A 19,707-nucleotide genomic window follows, 5' to 3' on the forward strand; every position below is an offset into this window, starting at 1 on the left:
ATTTCGTAACTAGCGAAAGAGCACGTTTCAAATATTTGGTCATGTCTTGATTTTCCTTGAATCAATAAAAACGAAAAAGGGAAAAATCTGCTTTTTCGATTTATATTTATCTGCGTAAATTTTCTTTCTCATTGATTGGTTAAAAAAAACAAAAACATCTTGGGGATACAGAGCAAAAATAACATCTTTCAAAAGAGGAAAATCAAGACAATTTTAGGCAACAACAATATGTAACAAAATCCACCAAAAACGATCTGTATCTGTGTTCATCTTGCTCGAAACAAGTGTACGAGCTCTCAGTGCAACAACCATTTTGCTCAAAAAAAAATCTGTCAATCAATTTCGCCAAGGAATAAAAATATTTTTCTTCTCATAAAACCAGAAATGATTACAGTAAATTTACCAAATTTAATTAATTTCAAAATAAATATAAATTGAGTCATTACTCATGAAAATTCACGAAATACTACCACTACGAATACAATTTCATTCACGACCTCCTCGAAAAAACATTTGGTTAGCTGTTACAACATATCGATCGAGAAAAAAACTTTATTTAGCACAATGAAGGAAAAATTAAGTATATATACGATTGAAATAAAATATGCAACAACCTTTTGTTCATCTGACATTAAAAATGGAGGGGGAAGCATTATGATAACATATAAAATGAAAAATAAAAAGTTACATTATTCAAGCCCTCTCACACATCTGGTTATAACATATTGATAAGCACGGTAAATAATTTCATAATGAGGCTCCTGAGGAGGGGTAGAGAAGTTTTGTTTTTTCTAGGTATTTAAAAGTTGTAAATTTTTGTGCATTACTTTGCAACCTGTTTCTAGCACACGTACAAACACTCTAAACGGTCATAAAACATCTATTTTAAACTCACATTGAATCATTCTGAATAAATTGGAAATATACACCAAATTAAATTATCGAAAAATTTCGCGCGCTTTTGTGATAGCTGTTCAAAACCGATTTTGTGCAAAACAAAGAAGCCTGACAAACTATAATATCGAAAGAATTTGATCAGCTTAATCGTATAATGATTAGCCCTGTGAAAGATTAATAAGCATTTGAAGATCACATACAACAAAGCGACATGAATATTTAATAACACACGAGGTGGAGACCTTCACACCCGTGATGTCATCTGTTCGATTTCATTCAATAAAACTTCAAACGGGAAATTTTAAGCGCCCTTTTACATAATAATTATACAGAAATTAAAAATATATTATACAGGTTAAATCTGTTTACACATAAATCACAATTCTAGCTCCAAACACAACACAAACATTTCATAGGTCTTTTAAATTTCCCCAATTCGTACCCAGTTTCATTTTTACTGGCATCTTCACGCTTAATTCAAAGGAATGCTCCATTTCGAAACGTATAATATTTTTTACTGTCTCTACATCCTTTCTATTTACTTCATACATAAGCTCATCGTGGAGTTGCAACACAAGAAACGCTCCTCGCTGCTTGGCGCATTTCTTATTCTTCACCAAACAACTATGTCCAAATGTTTTTGTAAGTTTCCGATCAATCGCATTCATAGCGTTCTTAACAAAATCAGCAGCCGAGCCTTGAACAACCGTATTAACTGCTTGTCGCTCCGCTTGTGCCTTGGCTTGTAAGTTTCCAGATTTTATCGCGGCTAAATACCTCTTTCTACCAGATAGAGTCGTAACATAACCTTTATTGCGAGCGTACTCGATAGTCTTTTTCACATAAGTTTTTACACCGTTATATCTATCCTTAAATTGCTGCATATACACCGCAGCCTCGTCTTCAGACACACTTAGTTGTTCACCTAACGCTTTCGGTCCCATTCCGTAAATTATACCATAGCAAATCTGTTTAGCGTGTTGACGTTGTGACGTTGTGACGTGATCATATGACGTGCGGTGGATTTCCGCTGCAACGCTTTTAAAAACATCCGCTGAGGAGTTCAACACTTTGATTAATTTGGCGTCAGAAGAAAGATGCGAAATTAGCCTGAGTTCCAGTTGTGAGTAATCTGCAGCCACCAACACAGCTGCATCAAACGCCACAAATAGGCCTCTCATACTCACAGCAAACACCTCGCCTGGCGAATCTGCGTTCGGATCGTGGTCGGGCGCCATTTTTGTTCGAAACGTCGACGAAACCAAACTCTTATTGTGAGTTCGCTTCTTTTTGGTCATTTTTGTTTCAATGGGTGGACTCTCCCTGATAAACACGGGAAGTTTTATGTTAAATTCTTTTGGAACGTTTTGTATATTGGGCTCTGTAAAAGTCACTCTGCCAGTACTCGTGTGGTATTGTGCTTCAGAAAATATGCGATCCATTTCTAAGGACGCCACGGTTGCTTTTTTCCGCTGCAGGGGAAACACAACTTTGGTTAAAGCACTGTTTACACGCCGCCATTCTATTATTAGTTTGGGTAATCGATGATACTTGACAAGCTTTTCTAATACCTCTTTAGAAGTGCTCAGATATTTTGTCTTTGCTCCAGTTTTACTGCGGGTTTGCCTGGGTGGAGCGATTGCGTCAACATTACCATTAGGAGGCAACCCCAAATCATAAAACAAAACCCTTGCTACATCATTAGTGCTGGTAAGAGAAAACGTTTGATTGGCTAACTGGTAGCATTCACGTTCGATGCTCTCCAGTTTAGCTTTCATTGTATCTTTAAGGCGTTCGCACTGACTATTTGAAAAACCAATCCCGTTGATCTCTAAAACAGCCAGACTTCTTATAGAAGGCATTTCAATCTAAGAAAGGAAACAATAGGTCCATTAGATTAGAGCAGCGTTTTTGCATGCAGTATCTGCCCAGGGCCTTGTGTGTACTCAGGGCGTTATGTACCCAGGGCCTTATATCACACTTACACTCAAAGTTTTCGTGAAGTGAAACAACAATAATATACCCAACCTATAAATAACTTTTCACCTGCAGGAAAGGTTGCGACAAATTCTCGTCGATCAATCTCTTCCATAGCACATCCATCAAGTGATAGCACAAAACAACTTCCACGCATGCGCGTACTCTTCCTGTACCTGGGGAGTGCGGTACCAGTCCAAGACCGCGTGTACCGAAGCCTCCGCCAGCAGCTAAAAAAAACAACAGGAAATGCAGATCGTGGAAGCAATATAAAAACAGCTCAAATTGTATCAACACACCGTGTTAAAATTAAAGAAAAGGGATATCTGTTATGTACCGAATGCATTTGATATTGATAAGAAATAATTATATATTTATCAGCAGTGAAATGTACCTAGCGCCACGTTTAATTACGTCATTTTGTCTGACCTGCCTGCATACAAAAAGACGTCGGCCAGATTGTTATGGGCGGGCAAAAACACCTCCTCTATTTCTATATTTAATATCCACTACGTCAAACTTTGAGACGAAATTAAGAATTAATTTTTCTTCTCTAACCAACATTCCAATAAATATTAAAATTCTTCTTTTTTATGTATATTTTTGTTAGAAACATTATTTATTTACGACATTCCACGTCTACTTAACATGCGAAATATTATTTGTTTACCTTCCATTAAAATAATTATTTTTCAGTTTAAACTTACTTTATTATTCATGAGAACAAGTTAAACAACATCAAATATTTAAAAGTGAACAAAAACAAAACTTATCAACTGCTCAAATTCCGCACATGAAAAGTGCTATAAAGTTAGAGGGTTGGGGTAGCTATGTTCTATGTCTTTCTAATAAGACCAGGCAAAGCACGCGTCAAGAAGGTTATTTTTTGGTTAAAAGACTCATTGCTCTGAATGAAATGTGTCGAACAGTCTTCCTAGAACACACAAGTTAAATTATGCAGCCTGTAAAACACTCTACGCACAATGTTACTGCATTGAGTGATGGCTAGTCTACCATAAACACAAAATTGCTCGGAGCAAACTCTGAAATAAAATCAAACAAGGAGCACAATGTTGGCATGATCATGTCTACCCTCTAAAAAAGTTAGGGAATGAATTATGTTTGTTCAGGTGAGTGAAAGCATTCGCTCTCAAAATATCAAAGAAAGGATTTCTCGATAATGATCACGTGAGCAAAAAATGATAGAAGTAACCAAGTAAAAAGTGCAGTTAGTATTCTAACTCAGCGTAATTTTGGTCCACTTTATTATTTCGATTTCCCGATCGTAAGAAAAACCATGCTCGATCTCCTGGCTAAGTGATTACATAGAGAATTTAACACAACCAATTTAGATCCGAAAATGCTAAGCGTTCTTTCCTTTTTTATTTTTGAAATTCTATTGCTGCTAATTTTTGCTCATTTATTTTCTTTTATTAAGAAGAAATATTGGTAAATGTCATTGTTTTTAGTTGTTAAAATGTCAAGAAAGTAAGACGTTTTCATCAATTTTTTCTGTTCATACCATCACTTAGCCAGGAGATCGAGCATAGTTTTTCTTACGATCGGGAAATCGAAATAATAAAGTGGACCAAAATTACGCTGAGTTAGAATACTAACTGCACTTTTTACTTGGTTACTTCTATCATTTTTTACTCACGTGATCATTATCGAGAAATCCTTTCTTTGATATTTTGAGCGCGAATGCTTTTACTCACCTGAACAAACATAACTCATTCCCTAACTTTTGAAGAGGGTAGACGTGATTTCAACACGTCCCCCAACTGTTGTGAGTAGAAATTTAAGAAGAGAAGTTATATCCTCTTTAAGTACAGGCGTTCATACTCACTTTACAAATAAACAATGTTTCTTTTCTACTCTTCTCGACCAACAAAAGAGAAAATAGAAGATTCGATAAGAGTGGCAATAATTTTAGCAGCAATAAAAAGGAAAAGGGTAAATTATTAAAGTGAAGAAATGACAATATGCACAGAGGTACCTCCAAGCTACACTTTTTTTACATGCGCGAAGCATAAATTTTTCTTCTTATTTATTCCACACTTACTTATTTTATATTTTATATATATTCTTATCTTATATTTCAAGCATTTTTTTTATCTACGAGTTTGATTTGCAGCAATTTGAAAGAATTGATTGCGCTATAAATTTTGCCTTAAAAAGATATATTTCCCCTTTTTTGTTCTAATTCTAAAGCCATTCCTAACCTTAATGTTCTTATAAACACAACTGTATGCACAATTACAATAGAATTCTACAGGAAGGACGGCATGCACGTTAGGTGACTAAGTCAAAAACACGCTGATTACAATCAATACTTTCCTGATAGTAGAGCAGCCATATTTGTTTTATTCAAAACATTTACAATTGGTAAATACCACAAGGAATCGACATGTTGCAGAGTTGACGAGATGAAGTAATGACAGGAAGAAGTCCATAGTACGAATGATTTGCCACCATTGTGATAGTGCAAGATGTTTATAGTACTCAGATCATATAGTACACAAACTGTAGGATTGTTAAAACACAGCGCGTACGTTGTCAACCTAGCTATTTTATATTGAAAGAACTACTTTGTTCATCACTAACATACTGCCTGGCAGTGAGCGGGATTCGATCCGCGGTCCCCAGAACTGGGAGCCGCAGACGAACCCACTACACCACGTGCGGCAATGTTAGCGATAAACTCAGATAGTTTATCCGGATGATGTGTATACATAGGTGAATATTTATCATAGCACATCCGTTATCTACCTATTTTCTTGTATTATTTTCGCAGGAAATATAATTTTACCACAAACAACAAAAGTGGTAATAATGGAACAAGTTTCTCCCAGAGAGTCTAATCACACAACTCTCATTTGTCCGACATTCCTGACATTTTTTGAGCAAAATTTCTACCATTTATTTTCCTCATTTTTTAGCTATTTTTGGCTGGAATTTCACACTTATGGAGGAACCTTAAATTACCTTAAAAAATTAAAATTTTATTATAAGCATATTGATAGACTTTAAGAACAGTTCTGAAATTCAATCTTTGTCAATATTTTGAAAAAAATGACAACAGTTCAGACCATTTAAACATAACATTATCGAAGAAATTCTGACATTCCTGATTTTCTTTTGACATTTTTCTGACACGGTGGACAGTATGGCTTCTTCGTCGAATAAAAGGACACAAATTGAGTTTTTTTCTCTATATCCCTTGTACAAAATTCAGTTATTTGTTATTTTGGAAATGTAAAGGCGCAAATCATCAAAATTTTATCGCAAAATTTTGTCCTTGTATCAGAAACCACAGTCAATAAAAGTTCAGAGCTGTGTGCATGGATTTAGTTTTTCTTGAACTTTTAGGTACACAATTTGTTTGGTATTCCAGCTAATAAAGTGTGCCTACAAATGGGATAAGAATTCCATTCCAACGACACGCGATCTAATTCGCTCTTTAAAAATTAGGTTGATTTCTTTATGTTATTTCTGTCTTTGATACAACCCAATCACTAAATCCTCGCTTAAAATGTGGCTGTCAGTTTAAATATATGAAGCGTTTATTGCCAACACAGTGTTGGTGAACTCCCACATAAACAACAACAACAACAACAACAAATAAAATCTCAAGGATAACAGAAAAAAAAGACTAAACGCATCGCTTATCGCAAAAACAGGGATATTGGCGATGGTTAATGATCTGTGGTGTTGAGTTTTATTTGCAGATAGTGTCAGATGTTAAGGATATAAGCAAACTCAGTCTAAGCAGAAATAACGAACATTTTAATAATTATTATTGACAACTAACCTTCTGCTAGCGCAATAAAATCTTCCGACAGAAATTGCTTCACTAATGAATGTAAATTCTTTTGACGTTCGTCCGGATTTAACATCCAGTTTGCCACTTTCGGATCTTGTATGCAATCGCCTGGGGGCAGAAAGTCCACACACTCAAAGAGAAGCTTCATTTGTTCCTTCATATCAAAACTTACAATTTTTGCTGACGTTGTATTTTCCTTGAAAACGGCTCTCGTTTTATTCACACGTAATGGTAACGACAGCTCTGCACAAACAGCTGGAGGAAGAGAAGTGTCATCCAACTCTACTTGAGTAGGAGGATTGGGCTCGAAGTTGATGTAGTAAGCATCCTTCTGCCCCCAGCACAAAGCAACCCCAACAACTCGAAACTCGTCGTTTTCGTAAACATACCCGCTCTTTACGACTGCAGTATCGAGTTTTTGGATCTCATTTTTCCCTTTTCTTCCAATTATACAAGTGTTCGAAGTTTTCGGGATACTTTCACATGCAAAACAAAAACTGAAGCAACTCTGGTTCTTCCATTCTTGAAGAAATGTGAGGAAAAGCTCTTTCGATGACGCAACGTCGATAATGATAAATTCACCTGAGAAGACTTCATCGTGACCGACAACTGACCTTTCTATATCGTCTCGTGTTCTTGACGCTGCAGTGAACAGTAACGTCTTCTCGTCTACCTTTAGTTCTTGTGAGATCATCAGACTATCTGTTAAACTGATGGCCTCAAATACATTATCTGCTTTGTTTTCGCGTGTTCCATATTTTACACTGTTGCGTTTTTGACTGGAAGCTTCATCAAACTCACACTTCAAATTCATAGGTGGCACAAAGTTCTCCTCAATTGCAGATAGTTCATCAGATACTGATACTCTTAATGAAAAATCAAACAGAGATTCGGAAGAAGTTTCGTTCTTAGTCAGCTTATTATCAACAGGCGAGGTACTTTTTGCCACGTGTGGTTCAAGAAGATTTCCAGGAACAAACAACATGGAGTCATTAGACACGTCTATCATATCTCGCTTCGATTCATCGCCCTGCTTTGAAGATTCAACAGGAATGGTTAAATTGTTTCTCTCTGCGATAGGTAATTGAGTTTTGTTTTCTTCGGAAACGTTTTTCGCAATGTTTTCGCGAGCTAAAGGTGAAGGACTATTGATTAAACAGTCAGAACCATTTAGGAGTTCAAAGCTGGCTTCCTGATCAGAAAATTGATCTACAGATTTGCGTTGAGATTTCACTTCTGTCAATGGTTGAATTGTGGTCATATCAATTACCTGTGGAGTTCGTAAATTTTGTTTACTACTGCCGGAATTGTTACTCTCGCACGAGTTCTCTCTGTTTGAATCACTTTCCAGCTTACCATCCACCGATGGTGAACGGGTTTTTCTGTGGGTTTTCTTTTTCTTCTTCACACTGACATTAATACAATTTCGACTTGACTTTCTCTTCGCAGAAGAACTTGATCTAGAGCTTCCATTTGAAGATCGTCGATGAGTTAATGACGTGTTCGTTACCATAGCAACGTGCTCCATAGGAATTCCTAAGGCTACTGCATCTGCGTTTAAAATCCGTTTTGCCTCAGCAATTATAAGCTCAGCTGCTTCGTGTTCTGTCAATCCTTCTTTACCGGTCAGCCAAATGTATCTCGAAGCCGATGTCTTTGCGTTTGCTGTCTGTTTACTTTCAAACGGGACAGAATCACGAAGAATCTTAGCAATGTCGTCTTTGCTAGCATACGCTAACGCACTCACAGATTGGTATCCGCTGTCGTAAAAAGCACGAGCTTTGAACGCATTTAACAGAGGTATCCGAACTAAGTTGCACAGCTCCCGGCTTACACCAAACGAGAGGCGACTCTGAAATTGGTCAAGCAACAGCTCGATACAAGTCCATCCCAGTTTTTGACAGAACACTGTCACCATTCCAGCGAAAGTGGAAGATGAATTTTGAAGAGACTGTAAAAGTCCTCTGTTTATTTTATAACGTCTGCTTACAACAGGTAGAGGAACTTCGTTCACCAGATCCTGCAATACTAACGCAGCGTAGAACCTACGATGAAGACGTAGTACCTGCAGCTGAGTTTCGGTTCTCGTTTGAATCCTGTTACGAACAGCTCTCGCAAGAAAGCTCTCCTGCACACCCACCACCTCTCCGACGTATTTGGATTGCGCAGGTAAACGTTCCCACATGTTATAATAAGCATACCAGTCGAGATCAGGCCATTGGTCTTGAAGATATATGGGAGTAATCTAACAAAATAAATTTTGAAAAAGAAACGCATAAATTAATACAGTCCAACCTGGGTATAGCAAACACATGCGGTTCCTGAAATAATTCTCCGCTATAATCAGATGTCCACTACATGGAAGCACAAAATTTTTTAGAGAAAAAACACTTACAGATGTAATCCGCAACCTCGTTCCCAGCGCCTACTGTCTCTTTTTTATATCGGGACGGCGAGACGAACACGGCCCTGCAGGAGGCCTCGTCACGTGACCCTCAAATGCATAGTTTTTCTGGATGTAATATTTAATGTGGTTGTCTCAATGTACCAAGTTTCATATATGCTCTTGAAGAGTTAAGCGAGCTCGGTGTTTTACGCCACATATATGTGCGGCGAGTTTGTTTTCATTCCTCTCATACGAAGCATAATTGCCCTTGATTGTTTCCCAAATGTATAAACATACAATTATGTTATTTAGGTTGCTGCTTACTTGAAATTCAAACAGTTTAGCTGTGTGTATTTTACTAAAGTACTTTTTTAGTTATAAACTTTGCCAGTTATTGAAATATTTGCATGTGAGCAGTATTACTTTGTGATTCTTTTCTTGTACTTTCATTGCTTAGTAATGCTTTTTATTCAATTTTTTTTACTTTTAAAAAAAACATGCTTCAGCTCTTCCGTCATTTTATTTCGAACAGCTTTTTCCTGTTCGTTCTAGACTCACCGCCTTACTTTTTGTGACGCAATAATTATGCGACACAACCGCGCAAATCAGGTTTCATATCTGACCAGCCTCCTCCGGGTCCATGTTCGAATCGCCGTCCCAATGTAAGAAAAAGGTAAGAAATACCCTAGGGACGAGGTTGATGTAATCCAAATATTCTTCGCGTCATTAGCTATGCGTCATCACCTTATCAAACAGCGCTTTTTTACTTCAAGAAGCGAAAGAAGCAGCGGGTACAAGTTCGAAACAGTTTCCAATTCATTTCCCAAAGAAGTATGTATTCGTGTTTTTTAGTTTTCCCGAAAAAATGAAGGGTACGCTATAGAGAGGGAGATGTTCACACTGTTTCAAAAATGTATATCTCCTATTAAGTGTCCACTATGTAAAGGTTTTTCTATGTAACTTTGCCATGATTCGGCCAAGTTCCTGAAAATTGTCCGCTATATAGCATGTCCGCTATATCGCATGTCCGTTATAGCCAGATTAGCTTAATCAAATATGCATTAAAAAAAATATTAGCGTAAACAAATATCGATGCAAATAACTAAATTATCAACCTGGTAAATCACGTGCAACTCATTCTCCAGCACAAAGGATTTTCTCGCCTTCTGAAGTTCTGAAAAAACAACCAAAGCTTCATCAGGTGATAAAGAAGACGCAAGTGTGGCAGCACCAAGTTGAGTGGAAAAATATCTTTCTGGCTCATCCTCAACACTCTAAATAAATGAAAAAGAAATTTTTTGCGGTTTCGCGGAATTAATAAGTTCAATGGATTTCTCGGGATTTTATTTTCACAGATAATCAAAATTAAATTTCACCAAAAAATTTTTCTCGTTTTAGACATTGTATACACACTTAAAGATTTAAGGGTTTATTTATACAGACTATGACCAACAGGGGTGTTTAGGAATGAAATCTGAGATTTAAGAATCGCGGAATGAATCTTTGTGGTTGAATCTTGTGCGGTTTGAAAATTTTGGCAGATTTTTTCCGCCGTTTGCAAAAAAAATCTGATATTTCAAGGCTTTTAATTTCGTGAATTTTCAAAGAAAAAAAAAACACGAAACCGCGAAACATATTAACAATACCTGTTGATGCTTAGCATTCCGTAAAGAAATAAATTCATTTTCTAACAAAAACTTCATAGTACAATGAATAGCTCCCTCGGCATCATACGCCTCCAAAACAGAAAGACACGTGTGAAGGTATGTAGACTGAGCATATCGTTCCACATCTGCTGGTGTTACTGCCACGCCTGCAGCAATAACTTCTAGCAAGGCTCGCTTCATACTCTTGAACTCCTTTGCTCCAGCAGAAACACCTAAAAAGATAAAAGTTGCTTGAAAAGTATCAGAAAATTTTGAAGGCATTTCAACACAAGAGATACTTGAAACATGTATACCAAGTAAGCAACTGTACACGGGCTTTAAATGAGAGTTTAACAAGCCGAGCGCCTTCTGTTTTTCAGTATTTTTACACACTAAAATACTCTCTCCGTGCGTGTCAACGCCCTTACGCCCTGCTCTACCAACCATCTGCTTGTACACAAGAGAATCCAAAAGCTTCCCATGAAACATCGGAGATCTGATGATGACTCGTCGTGCTGGAAGATTGACACCTAAAAACGAATTTAAAATGCTGGCGGCTGGTAAACAATGTTTTTAACTAACATAATAGCAAAAAATACCTCATAAGGAAATAAGTTCTACGTATTCTATTCCAGGAGTAAGAAGCTTCGTTCTGTAAAAATATTAAACTTCATACCAGATGATAAAGTAGAGGTAGCCACAAGCACTCTCAAAACACCACGCTTGAACGCACCCTCCAAAATATCTCTCTCGTCGTATGTGAGGCCAGCATGATGAAAAGCCACTCCATATTTTACAACCTTTTCTAACGTCTCGTCTAATCCAACAGGCGAACGTCGAAGTTGATCGAGGACGGCGTCAAAATAAGATTCATCGTTATTTTGTATAACTTCCAACGTTTTTTTAAAGCAATGTGATTTTTTATCTAGTAAATGAGGATTCATGGAAAAATACGAGGCGATCGTGTTTGAAAGTTTTTCGCACCAGATTTTGGTTGGACAGAATATCAAAACAGAGTTCCCTTCTGTTATTGTATCCACACAAAGCGGAATGATTCCCTCGTTGTCACCATTTATAGGACCTAGATCTTTAACTCTGTCAACCTCTTTGTTATCCTGCTCAAAAAGACGAGCGCCAACTTTGATTCTTTCGCTTAAAGGAACAGGTCTGAAGTCTGTAAAATACAAATCTGCGTTCAACCATGACGCAAGCATATCGAGGTTCGGTAACGTTGCACTCATTCCAATCAACTGAATCGGTTGACTATCAGTGCTTAACGTACTAGATGCTACGAAATTGACTTTTGTCAAGAGAAGTTCCAATAAATAGCCTCGGTTTGGATCTCCAATCATGTGCATTTCATCAATAACTACACACGTGAGGGAGGACAGTTTCTTCTCTTCCATTAGCCGATTTACTAAGGAATTGGCTTTCTCGATGGTACAGACCGCAATATCTACAGCAGCGAACCCTCCTGCAGGAGATTCGCTGCCCATAAATCCACCAACATTTACCCCAGCTTCCTCAAATTGTTCCTAACAAAATATGATTTTATTAAACACAGGCGATAAAATACTGTTCAAGATGTAATTAAAATCTTGTAGCTGTAAATAAATAATAACACTAAGTAATAAATGAACAATAAACTTTACCCTCAAGCTGTACATCTTTTCTCTAGCCACGCTAACAAACGGTAAAATATACACAGCTTTTTTCTTCGTTTCAAAAACGCGCTTAAGCATGAGTATTTCAGCCACTAATGTCTTTCCTGCGCTAGTAGGTGCTGAATAAACTAAATTACCTGAAAATAATCACGAAAAATAAATAGTAAGAATTTAAGAGGGTTGCTTTAAGTGGAATTTACAATTTCTCTAACAACTAGGACAGACTATATTTCTAAATCTAACAATCTACAGGTTATCCGATGTAACAAAACTTTTACATGATTCTGACACAGAAAGAATTCCAAAATTTCACATTCTTAATATGTCATATGCACAACTAGAGCTGACACTAAGAAAATATATTTTAAACAAGGAGTCAAGAACTAAACCAATACCTCCTTCCATCACAGAGCCAGTCAACAAACATTCTTGTTGCCAGGAAAACATTTTTTCGATACCTTTCTCTTTATATACTGCCAGGACACTTTCAGGTAAACTCCAGTTGGAGAGACTTAAACTTTCATCCAAACTTTTTGATTTTTCACCATCTTTTAAAATCGGACCAGATTGTCTAGAGGTTTTAATTTTATCGTTCGAAAAGCTTTGTTTTGTCTCTTTTTTTCGTGCAGACTGTTCATTAACAATTGGTATAGGAGTGGATGTTTGGCTGATAGATTTAGCAACACCAACAGGAGAAAGGATGCTCGATATGCCAGTTTTTTTACACAACTGAGTAAAGCGTGGCTTTATTAAGTCAGCTGACGATTGAATATCCTTTTCAGTCAACTTTTCACCTGGCGTTTTAATTTGCTCAATTAATGAATCACTTGTACCCCAATCCAACGATGATATTCCCAAAGCCTAAAAAAACAAATGTTTGAATCAATACAGGCTGTTTCCTATCTAAAACCAGATCTTCTAGGAATGTTGGTTGTATAGTCAGAAGGCTCAATGAATCAGCAAATTGTTTATAATACAAACTAGTACAATATAAACACCTAAGCAAAATTTTAATGATTTTGAATACTTGACCTTTTCTTGGTAACAAAATGATATTTTGGCTGCACGCAATTGCAAAATTCTGCCATAATGACATTGCGATTAAACCTGTACAGATTCGCCTTGATGACGTATTTGAAATCATCAAATAAAAACGTGATTAAGGCCGGGTTACAAGCCAGGTTATTATTCTTGTGTTATAAGCAACAACATTTTTTATGAACAATACACACTTTTCTTTACTCCAAAGCAGTAATAAATACCCAGCCATTCTAATTCAAATTTGTTCGCATCGGCAGAAAATTGATTTTTTTTTGCCTCCTTTCTTAATCTGTTAGCATTAACATTAGCAATTGCCAGAAAGTTAGGAAGGTTGATATCAAACCTACTTATTGTGACAAGAAACACCTTTTGCTCATAATTTTTGAGTTGGATTAGAGAGCTTTAAATGTGTCTAGCAAGTCTTTAGGTTATTTAAAAACCTCTTTCCTTTCTCAAATATTCGCATTTAAAGATTTTTAAGGAGGAGCATTTTCTGTCATATTTAATTGTGAATATCTTTAGAACAAAAGAAGCTTCAGCCAAACACAAATAATTTTAGGTTAGTCTTTAATTTTACTTAAAACAGTAGATTATAAAAACCTACAAATATATGTAAAAACCTAAGTAAAGGAAGTTTTTCTTGTAATCTTACAAGAAAAACTTCCTTTACTTGGACACACTCTTGAGTGTATCCAAAAAATATCTAAATATGAAACAACTGCTTTACCATTGTATCTTCCTTTACTTTAATTGGCGGCGATACAATAACTTTATCTAGTGCAGCCTTGTTATCATCATTTCCATTGGAAGGTCTGAGCAAAGATGACGTAACGTTTTTACCAAGATGTATTTTTGACTGATTCCTTCTATTACCATCTCGGTTATTTGCTGGCCTGTGTTTTTGTTGTCTCCATGTATCTGATAGCTTCTTAATCATGTTGATCGATGGGAAATCATGTCTTGATATCTGGTCCACTAAAATATAATATGTTAAAAAATAATTTTGAGCAATAATATCCCAAATTTCCCATTCAAACACAATGTTCATAAAAGAGTTCTGAATTTTCAGTAATTTTTTAGGTTAATCCAATTTGCTAAGAAAAGTGTTTTAAAATAGGGAACTTTTACAATAAAGAAAAAATCTAAATAGTAAGTTCTAAAATAAGTTCTACAGCAAATAAAATCAACTTGTAAAATGTGCCCAAGAGCAGAATTTTATTTTTGTCTTGCTACTTTCTTAAAATATATTGTATTTTTGGAACACCATCGCTAAAATTAAAAAAATTAGCCAGTAATGCATTAGTAAAACAAACCCCAACTATTCCTGAGGGTTTCAGAGTTTTCATTTTGATCAAGTGTGAATGTGGAGATTAATCAAAGCAGTTTTTCATTAAACTTGGTTATGATAGAATTAAAAAATGATCTGACAATTCACTGGTTCTTTCTTACTATTCTTATTATATAGCGGTTTAAAAGTATTAAATATTTAATTTGTTTATGCTACTACCATTGAAAACTTACCTCCCACTTTAATATAAGTCTATCTTAAAATGTTCAGAACATATATCAGTCACGATTAACGATTCACTTAGTGATGAATTTAGTGTAAATGTTGGTTTACATCAGGGTTCTGTACTTAGTCCTTTGTTGTTTTTTCCAGTCTTAGAAGCGCTGTCGATGGAGTTCAGAACAGATTGTCCATGGGAGTTATTGTATGCAGATGATTTGGTTCTCATAGCAAAGTCGATGGAAGAATTAGTTGAAAAGTTTGAGAAGTGGAAGAAAGGACTAGAAGAGAAAGGGTTAAGGGGTGAACACAGCAAAGTCTAAAGTCATGATTAGTAGCATTGCAGCCAAGTGTGACCTTGTAGTTGGTTGGTAGTAACTAAATTTTCTGTTAGACTTGCAAGCATTAGGTACATAAGAAATGCAGTAGTATTGGTGGAATGTTAAGAGCTGACATCCAGTTTGTATGCAAGCATTGCAAAGGTGAGATTGTAGAGAATGAAGTATTTCAAGCTTTAATGTACAACAGTGGCTCATTAGAGATAGTTGAGAACTTCTGTTACTTAGGTAATATGTTGGGCAGTAAAGGGGGTGTTGGAAGAAGTGTTACTTGCAGGATAGGTTCTGCTTGGAAAAAGTTCAGAGAGTTACTTCCTTTGTTGACTAGCAGAGTCTTGTCAATTGAGTTAAAAGGTAGGTTGTATGAGGCCTGTGTAAGAAGTGTTATGTTGTACGGTAGTGAGACAGGGGCAGTGAAGCAGGAAGATCTTGACCATTTAGAAAGGAATGATATGAGAATGGTTAGATGGATGTGTAACGCCAGTCTGAGAGACAGAAAGAGTTCAGATGAGCTAAGAAGCAGGCTAAGTATCCGTGGAATTAAAGATGTTATCCAGATAAGAAGATTGAATTGGCTGGGGCACTTGGAAAGAATGGAGGGGGATAATTAGGTAAGAAAGTGTAGAGACTTGATAGTTCCTGGGGCAAAGCCCAGAGGCAGACCGAGAAAGACTTGGCAGGAGGTTATAAGGACAGACTTGATACAGAGGAAGTTGATTTTAGATCTAACAAAGTCTAGATCAGATTGGATGAGGTTCATTAATATACCCCATCTAACCCATGCTAGCATGGAAAACGGACGTTAAGCCGAGAATGATTATGATGATGATATAGTATCGAACAATGAATATTTGTTTTGCAAAAGCAAGAAATTGTGTTTTCCCCACTTCAATAACTTCTCTACTATATTGAAATGGTTTTCGTTCATACAGTTCCTCAGAGATGCGCTAGTTATATTAAAGAGCTGAGCAATAGAGGCTTAACAGTCGCGTTTATGTCTACAGCAACTTAATTTTGGATGGAGCAATTAATCCAACGTCAAAACTTAAAATTTTCCTGAATAATTTTTGTATGAGTTCCCCTATTGAAATTTTGATCATTTCACCGGCAAGCAACGTAATGACAATAAAAAATACTTTAATGTTAGTAGTTTGCGCATGAGCTCCTATTCAAGATGGCAACCAGGTTTGCAGAGAAGTAGCTCATTTATCTTTGTTTGTTGTAAATCAGGCAAAAAAGAGATATTTTTTTTAAACACTAATGTTAAATGAGTGTTTCGAGATAAAGTTGTTTTAAAGTGGGAGGTGAGCATTGTGAAAGACCAATTAGAAAAAAAGGGTATGTTTGGGATGAAGTCAACTTATATTGCCAGTAGTACATACAAGTACATACAATAATATCCAGGATTTTTCTTTACAGCCAATGTGTGGAAAAAGTGCTGGCATGAATTTTTTTTCTCCTGGTAAAAATGTAAATTTTTGATTATGAAAAGACTGAAAACAAGCTGGATGTCTGCAGAGATCTTCTTTGTACCACACTTACACAGGTATACTTTTTCCAAATTTAGAGTTTGTCTACAAAAATGGATACAAAAATCTAAGCCTCCTGAAAGAGAGAATAAAACTCTGAAAGCACCTTATACAGGCTTGGAGAGGAATAGCGTGCAGTCGCACGCCTCTGCACACGCCATTATCGTTTTTGGCGTGCGTAAGATCACACGCCTAGAAAGTATTTTGGCATGTTCTTAAAAGGTGGGGACGATTTAACCAGTTAACCCCAAACATTGGAGACTGCAAAAGCCTTTAAACATATTAAACAAAATAAGCCTGCCACGAATATGTTCGTTCTACAAGTGAGAAATAATATAAAAACATAAGCCGGCGGGCCCCAATTATGTTCGTTCTATAAAAACCTGCCAGAAAAATTTTGGCCTCATTAGCGGGATATCGCCGCTAAGGGGGGAGGGGGTCTGAAGTTTGAAAAAAAAATCCGCTAAGGATGGAGAAATTTCAAAAATGTGTTCGTGGCCCGAAAATTCTTCGTCGTTCAAGAGCATAATTCCTCTTGTCATCAATTCCGATAACTTTTATTTACAAAACAAGCCCCCTGATTTATCCGAATGTGTGTATTTCACGGACGGAAATCCGCTAAAAGATGGGGGGAGGGGGTCTGAATCTTAGCTGTACATAAGCTGGCCTGCCCCAAATATGTTTGTTCTATAAGTGCCAAAAAAATTTATTTAGCTGCCATATAAAATAAGCCAGCCTAAGTCAGCCTGTCCTGATTATGTTGCCCCGATTATGCATTTTCTGCCCTGTTTATAAACAGGGCAAGCTGCCATACATAATCCGGGGGGGGGGGGGGGGGGAGCGTTTCATAATCCGGGCAGAACAATATAAACTAATTGCATGTTCACATTGTTCATAACACTGTGCAATGCGATGCCTAAAAGTTCCTTTTTTATTAAAAATATAAAAATGATAAAAAAAACACAAACAAATCTGCAGGTAAAAAATAAAGAAAAAGACATTCTCATTTTTTACCTTTTATAATGACAGCATTTCATCTTGGTAATAACGAATTGTCAGTGAGAAACGAGATGTTTTATTAGGGATGATACTTTCTAGTAGGTTTCCTCTCTGGCAGTCATATTAGTAAAGTAAAGACTTTTGATTGTTCAAGCAAAAAACGTGGAACGTAAAACCGTCTAAAATAGTTTCGTTTTTTGCCGCCATTTTTTTAAAAGTGACAGCCTTAAAATTGCACGGTTGCCGACGTACTATATACATCATCAATCAACTAATATAGGAGGTAACATCAAAAGGTCGGACTCAGCGATCTTCCTAAAGAAAATATAATCAAACTTAACAAACGAAGAAAGTTCGAGGAATAAAATACAAGAATCGGTGTCTTCTTTCGAAAAAGTTAAGTCGATAGAAACATCCCTAGAGAATGGACCGTCCATTTGACTGACATCATTGATTGCCATTGAAAGAATATGGATTTGGTCTCGATAAACAGTCCTTTCGAGATGAGCTACACATAAGATATGGAATTCCTCTCCATAGAATTACCAACAGTGTGCGTTTGTGGTGCTGCTTTTTAACGTGGAGCATGCTTTTATGTGCCCAAGAGTTGGGTTTACATCAGCTGACACAATCTTGCTGCAACTAACTGGTAAATCTCTTTGGAAAATATCAACGCTGACAGGAGATTATGTGCGTGCTGATGTTTCAGCAAGAGGGTTTTGGATTATTGTTAGTTGAAGCCAAAACTTAAATTCTCATTGAATAAAGACTCCCGTCCCCAGTGATTTCTCTAATACAAAAAAGTAACGCTCGATTCACAAGGCAACAATGATGTTAATTTGTTATCCTTTAACATTCAACGTTTGTGTTTTAAATACCATTTATTGTTATTTAAAAAATACATAAAAACCTACTACGAAGTAGTTTAGTACCCAGGGTTTCCTTCCTACGAAAAAAAGCGTTATCGAAAAAAGCGCAAGTCATCTAATCAAAGAGGTTTTTAAGTTTATCCTTTTTGTTTTCAAACATTAATCTAGCTACCTGTAAAATGTTCTTAGCAATATATGTGTATATGACCAAGAGACAAAAAATCTTCTTGTTTCTCAGAAAGAGTAAAAAAATTCGGGAGGGCGTTTCGTCTATCTGTTTCAAGCTTAATGCCAGCATCATCAGGTTATCACAGTTTTTTTTTACAAACCACGACCTATTTCGCCAGATTTTGGTCGTGTGAATTAAAAAAAGATGCATTTTTTGCAATTTGAAAATACCTCCACATTTGCAGTAGGATAGCAGTAAAGAAGCATTTGTTATATTGGCACCAAAAACATTTTTGATGAACGTTGTTATAACAAGTATTTTGAATTTACACAACTTCTTGCCCCATTTTTATCCCCATCCATCCACTTTCCGTCTTTTCTTACTATGGAGTCCTTTATTCTTCGTACCTTCCTTAAATACAATTTTTTGTACCTTATTCCTTATATATTTTGCGCATTCATTTCATTTTAGCAATTGCGCAGACTTTCATATTCACACAAATTATTTAGGAGAATTGTTCTTCTTAAAAAGTAAAAGAACAATCTTTAACCTCAAAAAATAAAAAATACAGTTCTTTATTATGTTATGGCATGCAATTCAACCTTGTCCCCAGGGCTTGTTCGTTTTTTGGGACGGCACCGACTTAGAAAGAACCTAACAAGCGCTAGGGACGAGGTTAGTGCAATTCCAGTTTTAATAAATTCTGTATAATCGTAGAAAGTACTCGCATTTCAGCTGCACGAAAATTTAATAGGCACAAGAATTTAAAGAATCAATACAGCGCGATAACTTGTTGCAAAATTTAATGTAATGTAAGTAACGGGAAGTTTTAACACTCTTCCTCCCCGCTAGAGATACGTAT

At 36.3% G+C, this 19,707-nt stretch overlaps 1 protein-coding gene across 1 annotated transcript; it reads right to left on the reverse strand.

Moving 5' to 3' along the window:
- Positions 1-340: 340 nt before the first annotated feature.
- LOC130653994 (DNA polymerase theta-like) lies at positions 341-18,043 on the reverse strand. Its single transcript, XM_057456495.1, has 11 exons — positions 17,823-18,043; positions 14,162-14,409; positions 12,789-13,254; positions 12,382-12,530; positions 11,406-12,264; positions 11,044-11,259; positions 10,730-10,962; positions 10,199-10,357; positions 6,686-8,942; positions 2,944-3,104; positions 341-2,765 (listed from the first exon to the last, which is right to left on the reverse strand). Exons 2-11 carry the CDS (start codon positions 14,369-14,371, stop codon positions 1,308-1,310), a joined length of 6,168 nt encoding a protein of 2,055 aa, XP_057312478.1. The 5' UTR covers positions 14,372-14,409; positions 17,823-18,043; the 3' UTR covers positions 341-1,307.
- Positions 18,044-19,707: the final 1,664 nt, after the last annotated feature.

The sequence above is a fragment of the Hydractinia symbiolongicarpus genome, chromosome 8 (genome assembly GCF_029227915.1).
Source record: "Hydractinia symbiolongicarpus strain clone_291-10 chromosome 8, HSymV2.1, whole genome shotgun sequence".
Lineage (NCBI taxonomy): Eukaryota > Metazoa > Cnidaria > Hydrozoa > Anthoathecata > Hydractiniidae > Hydractinia > Hydractinia symbiolongicarpus.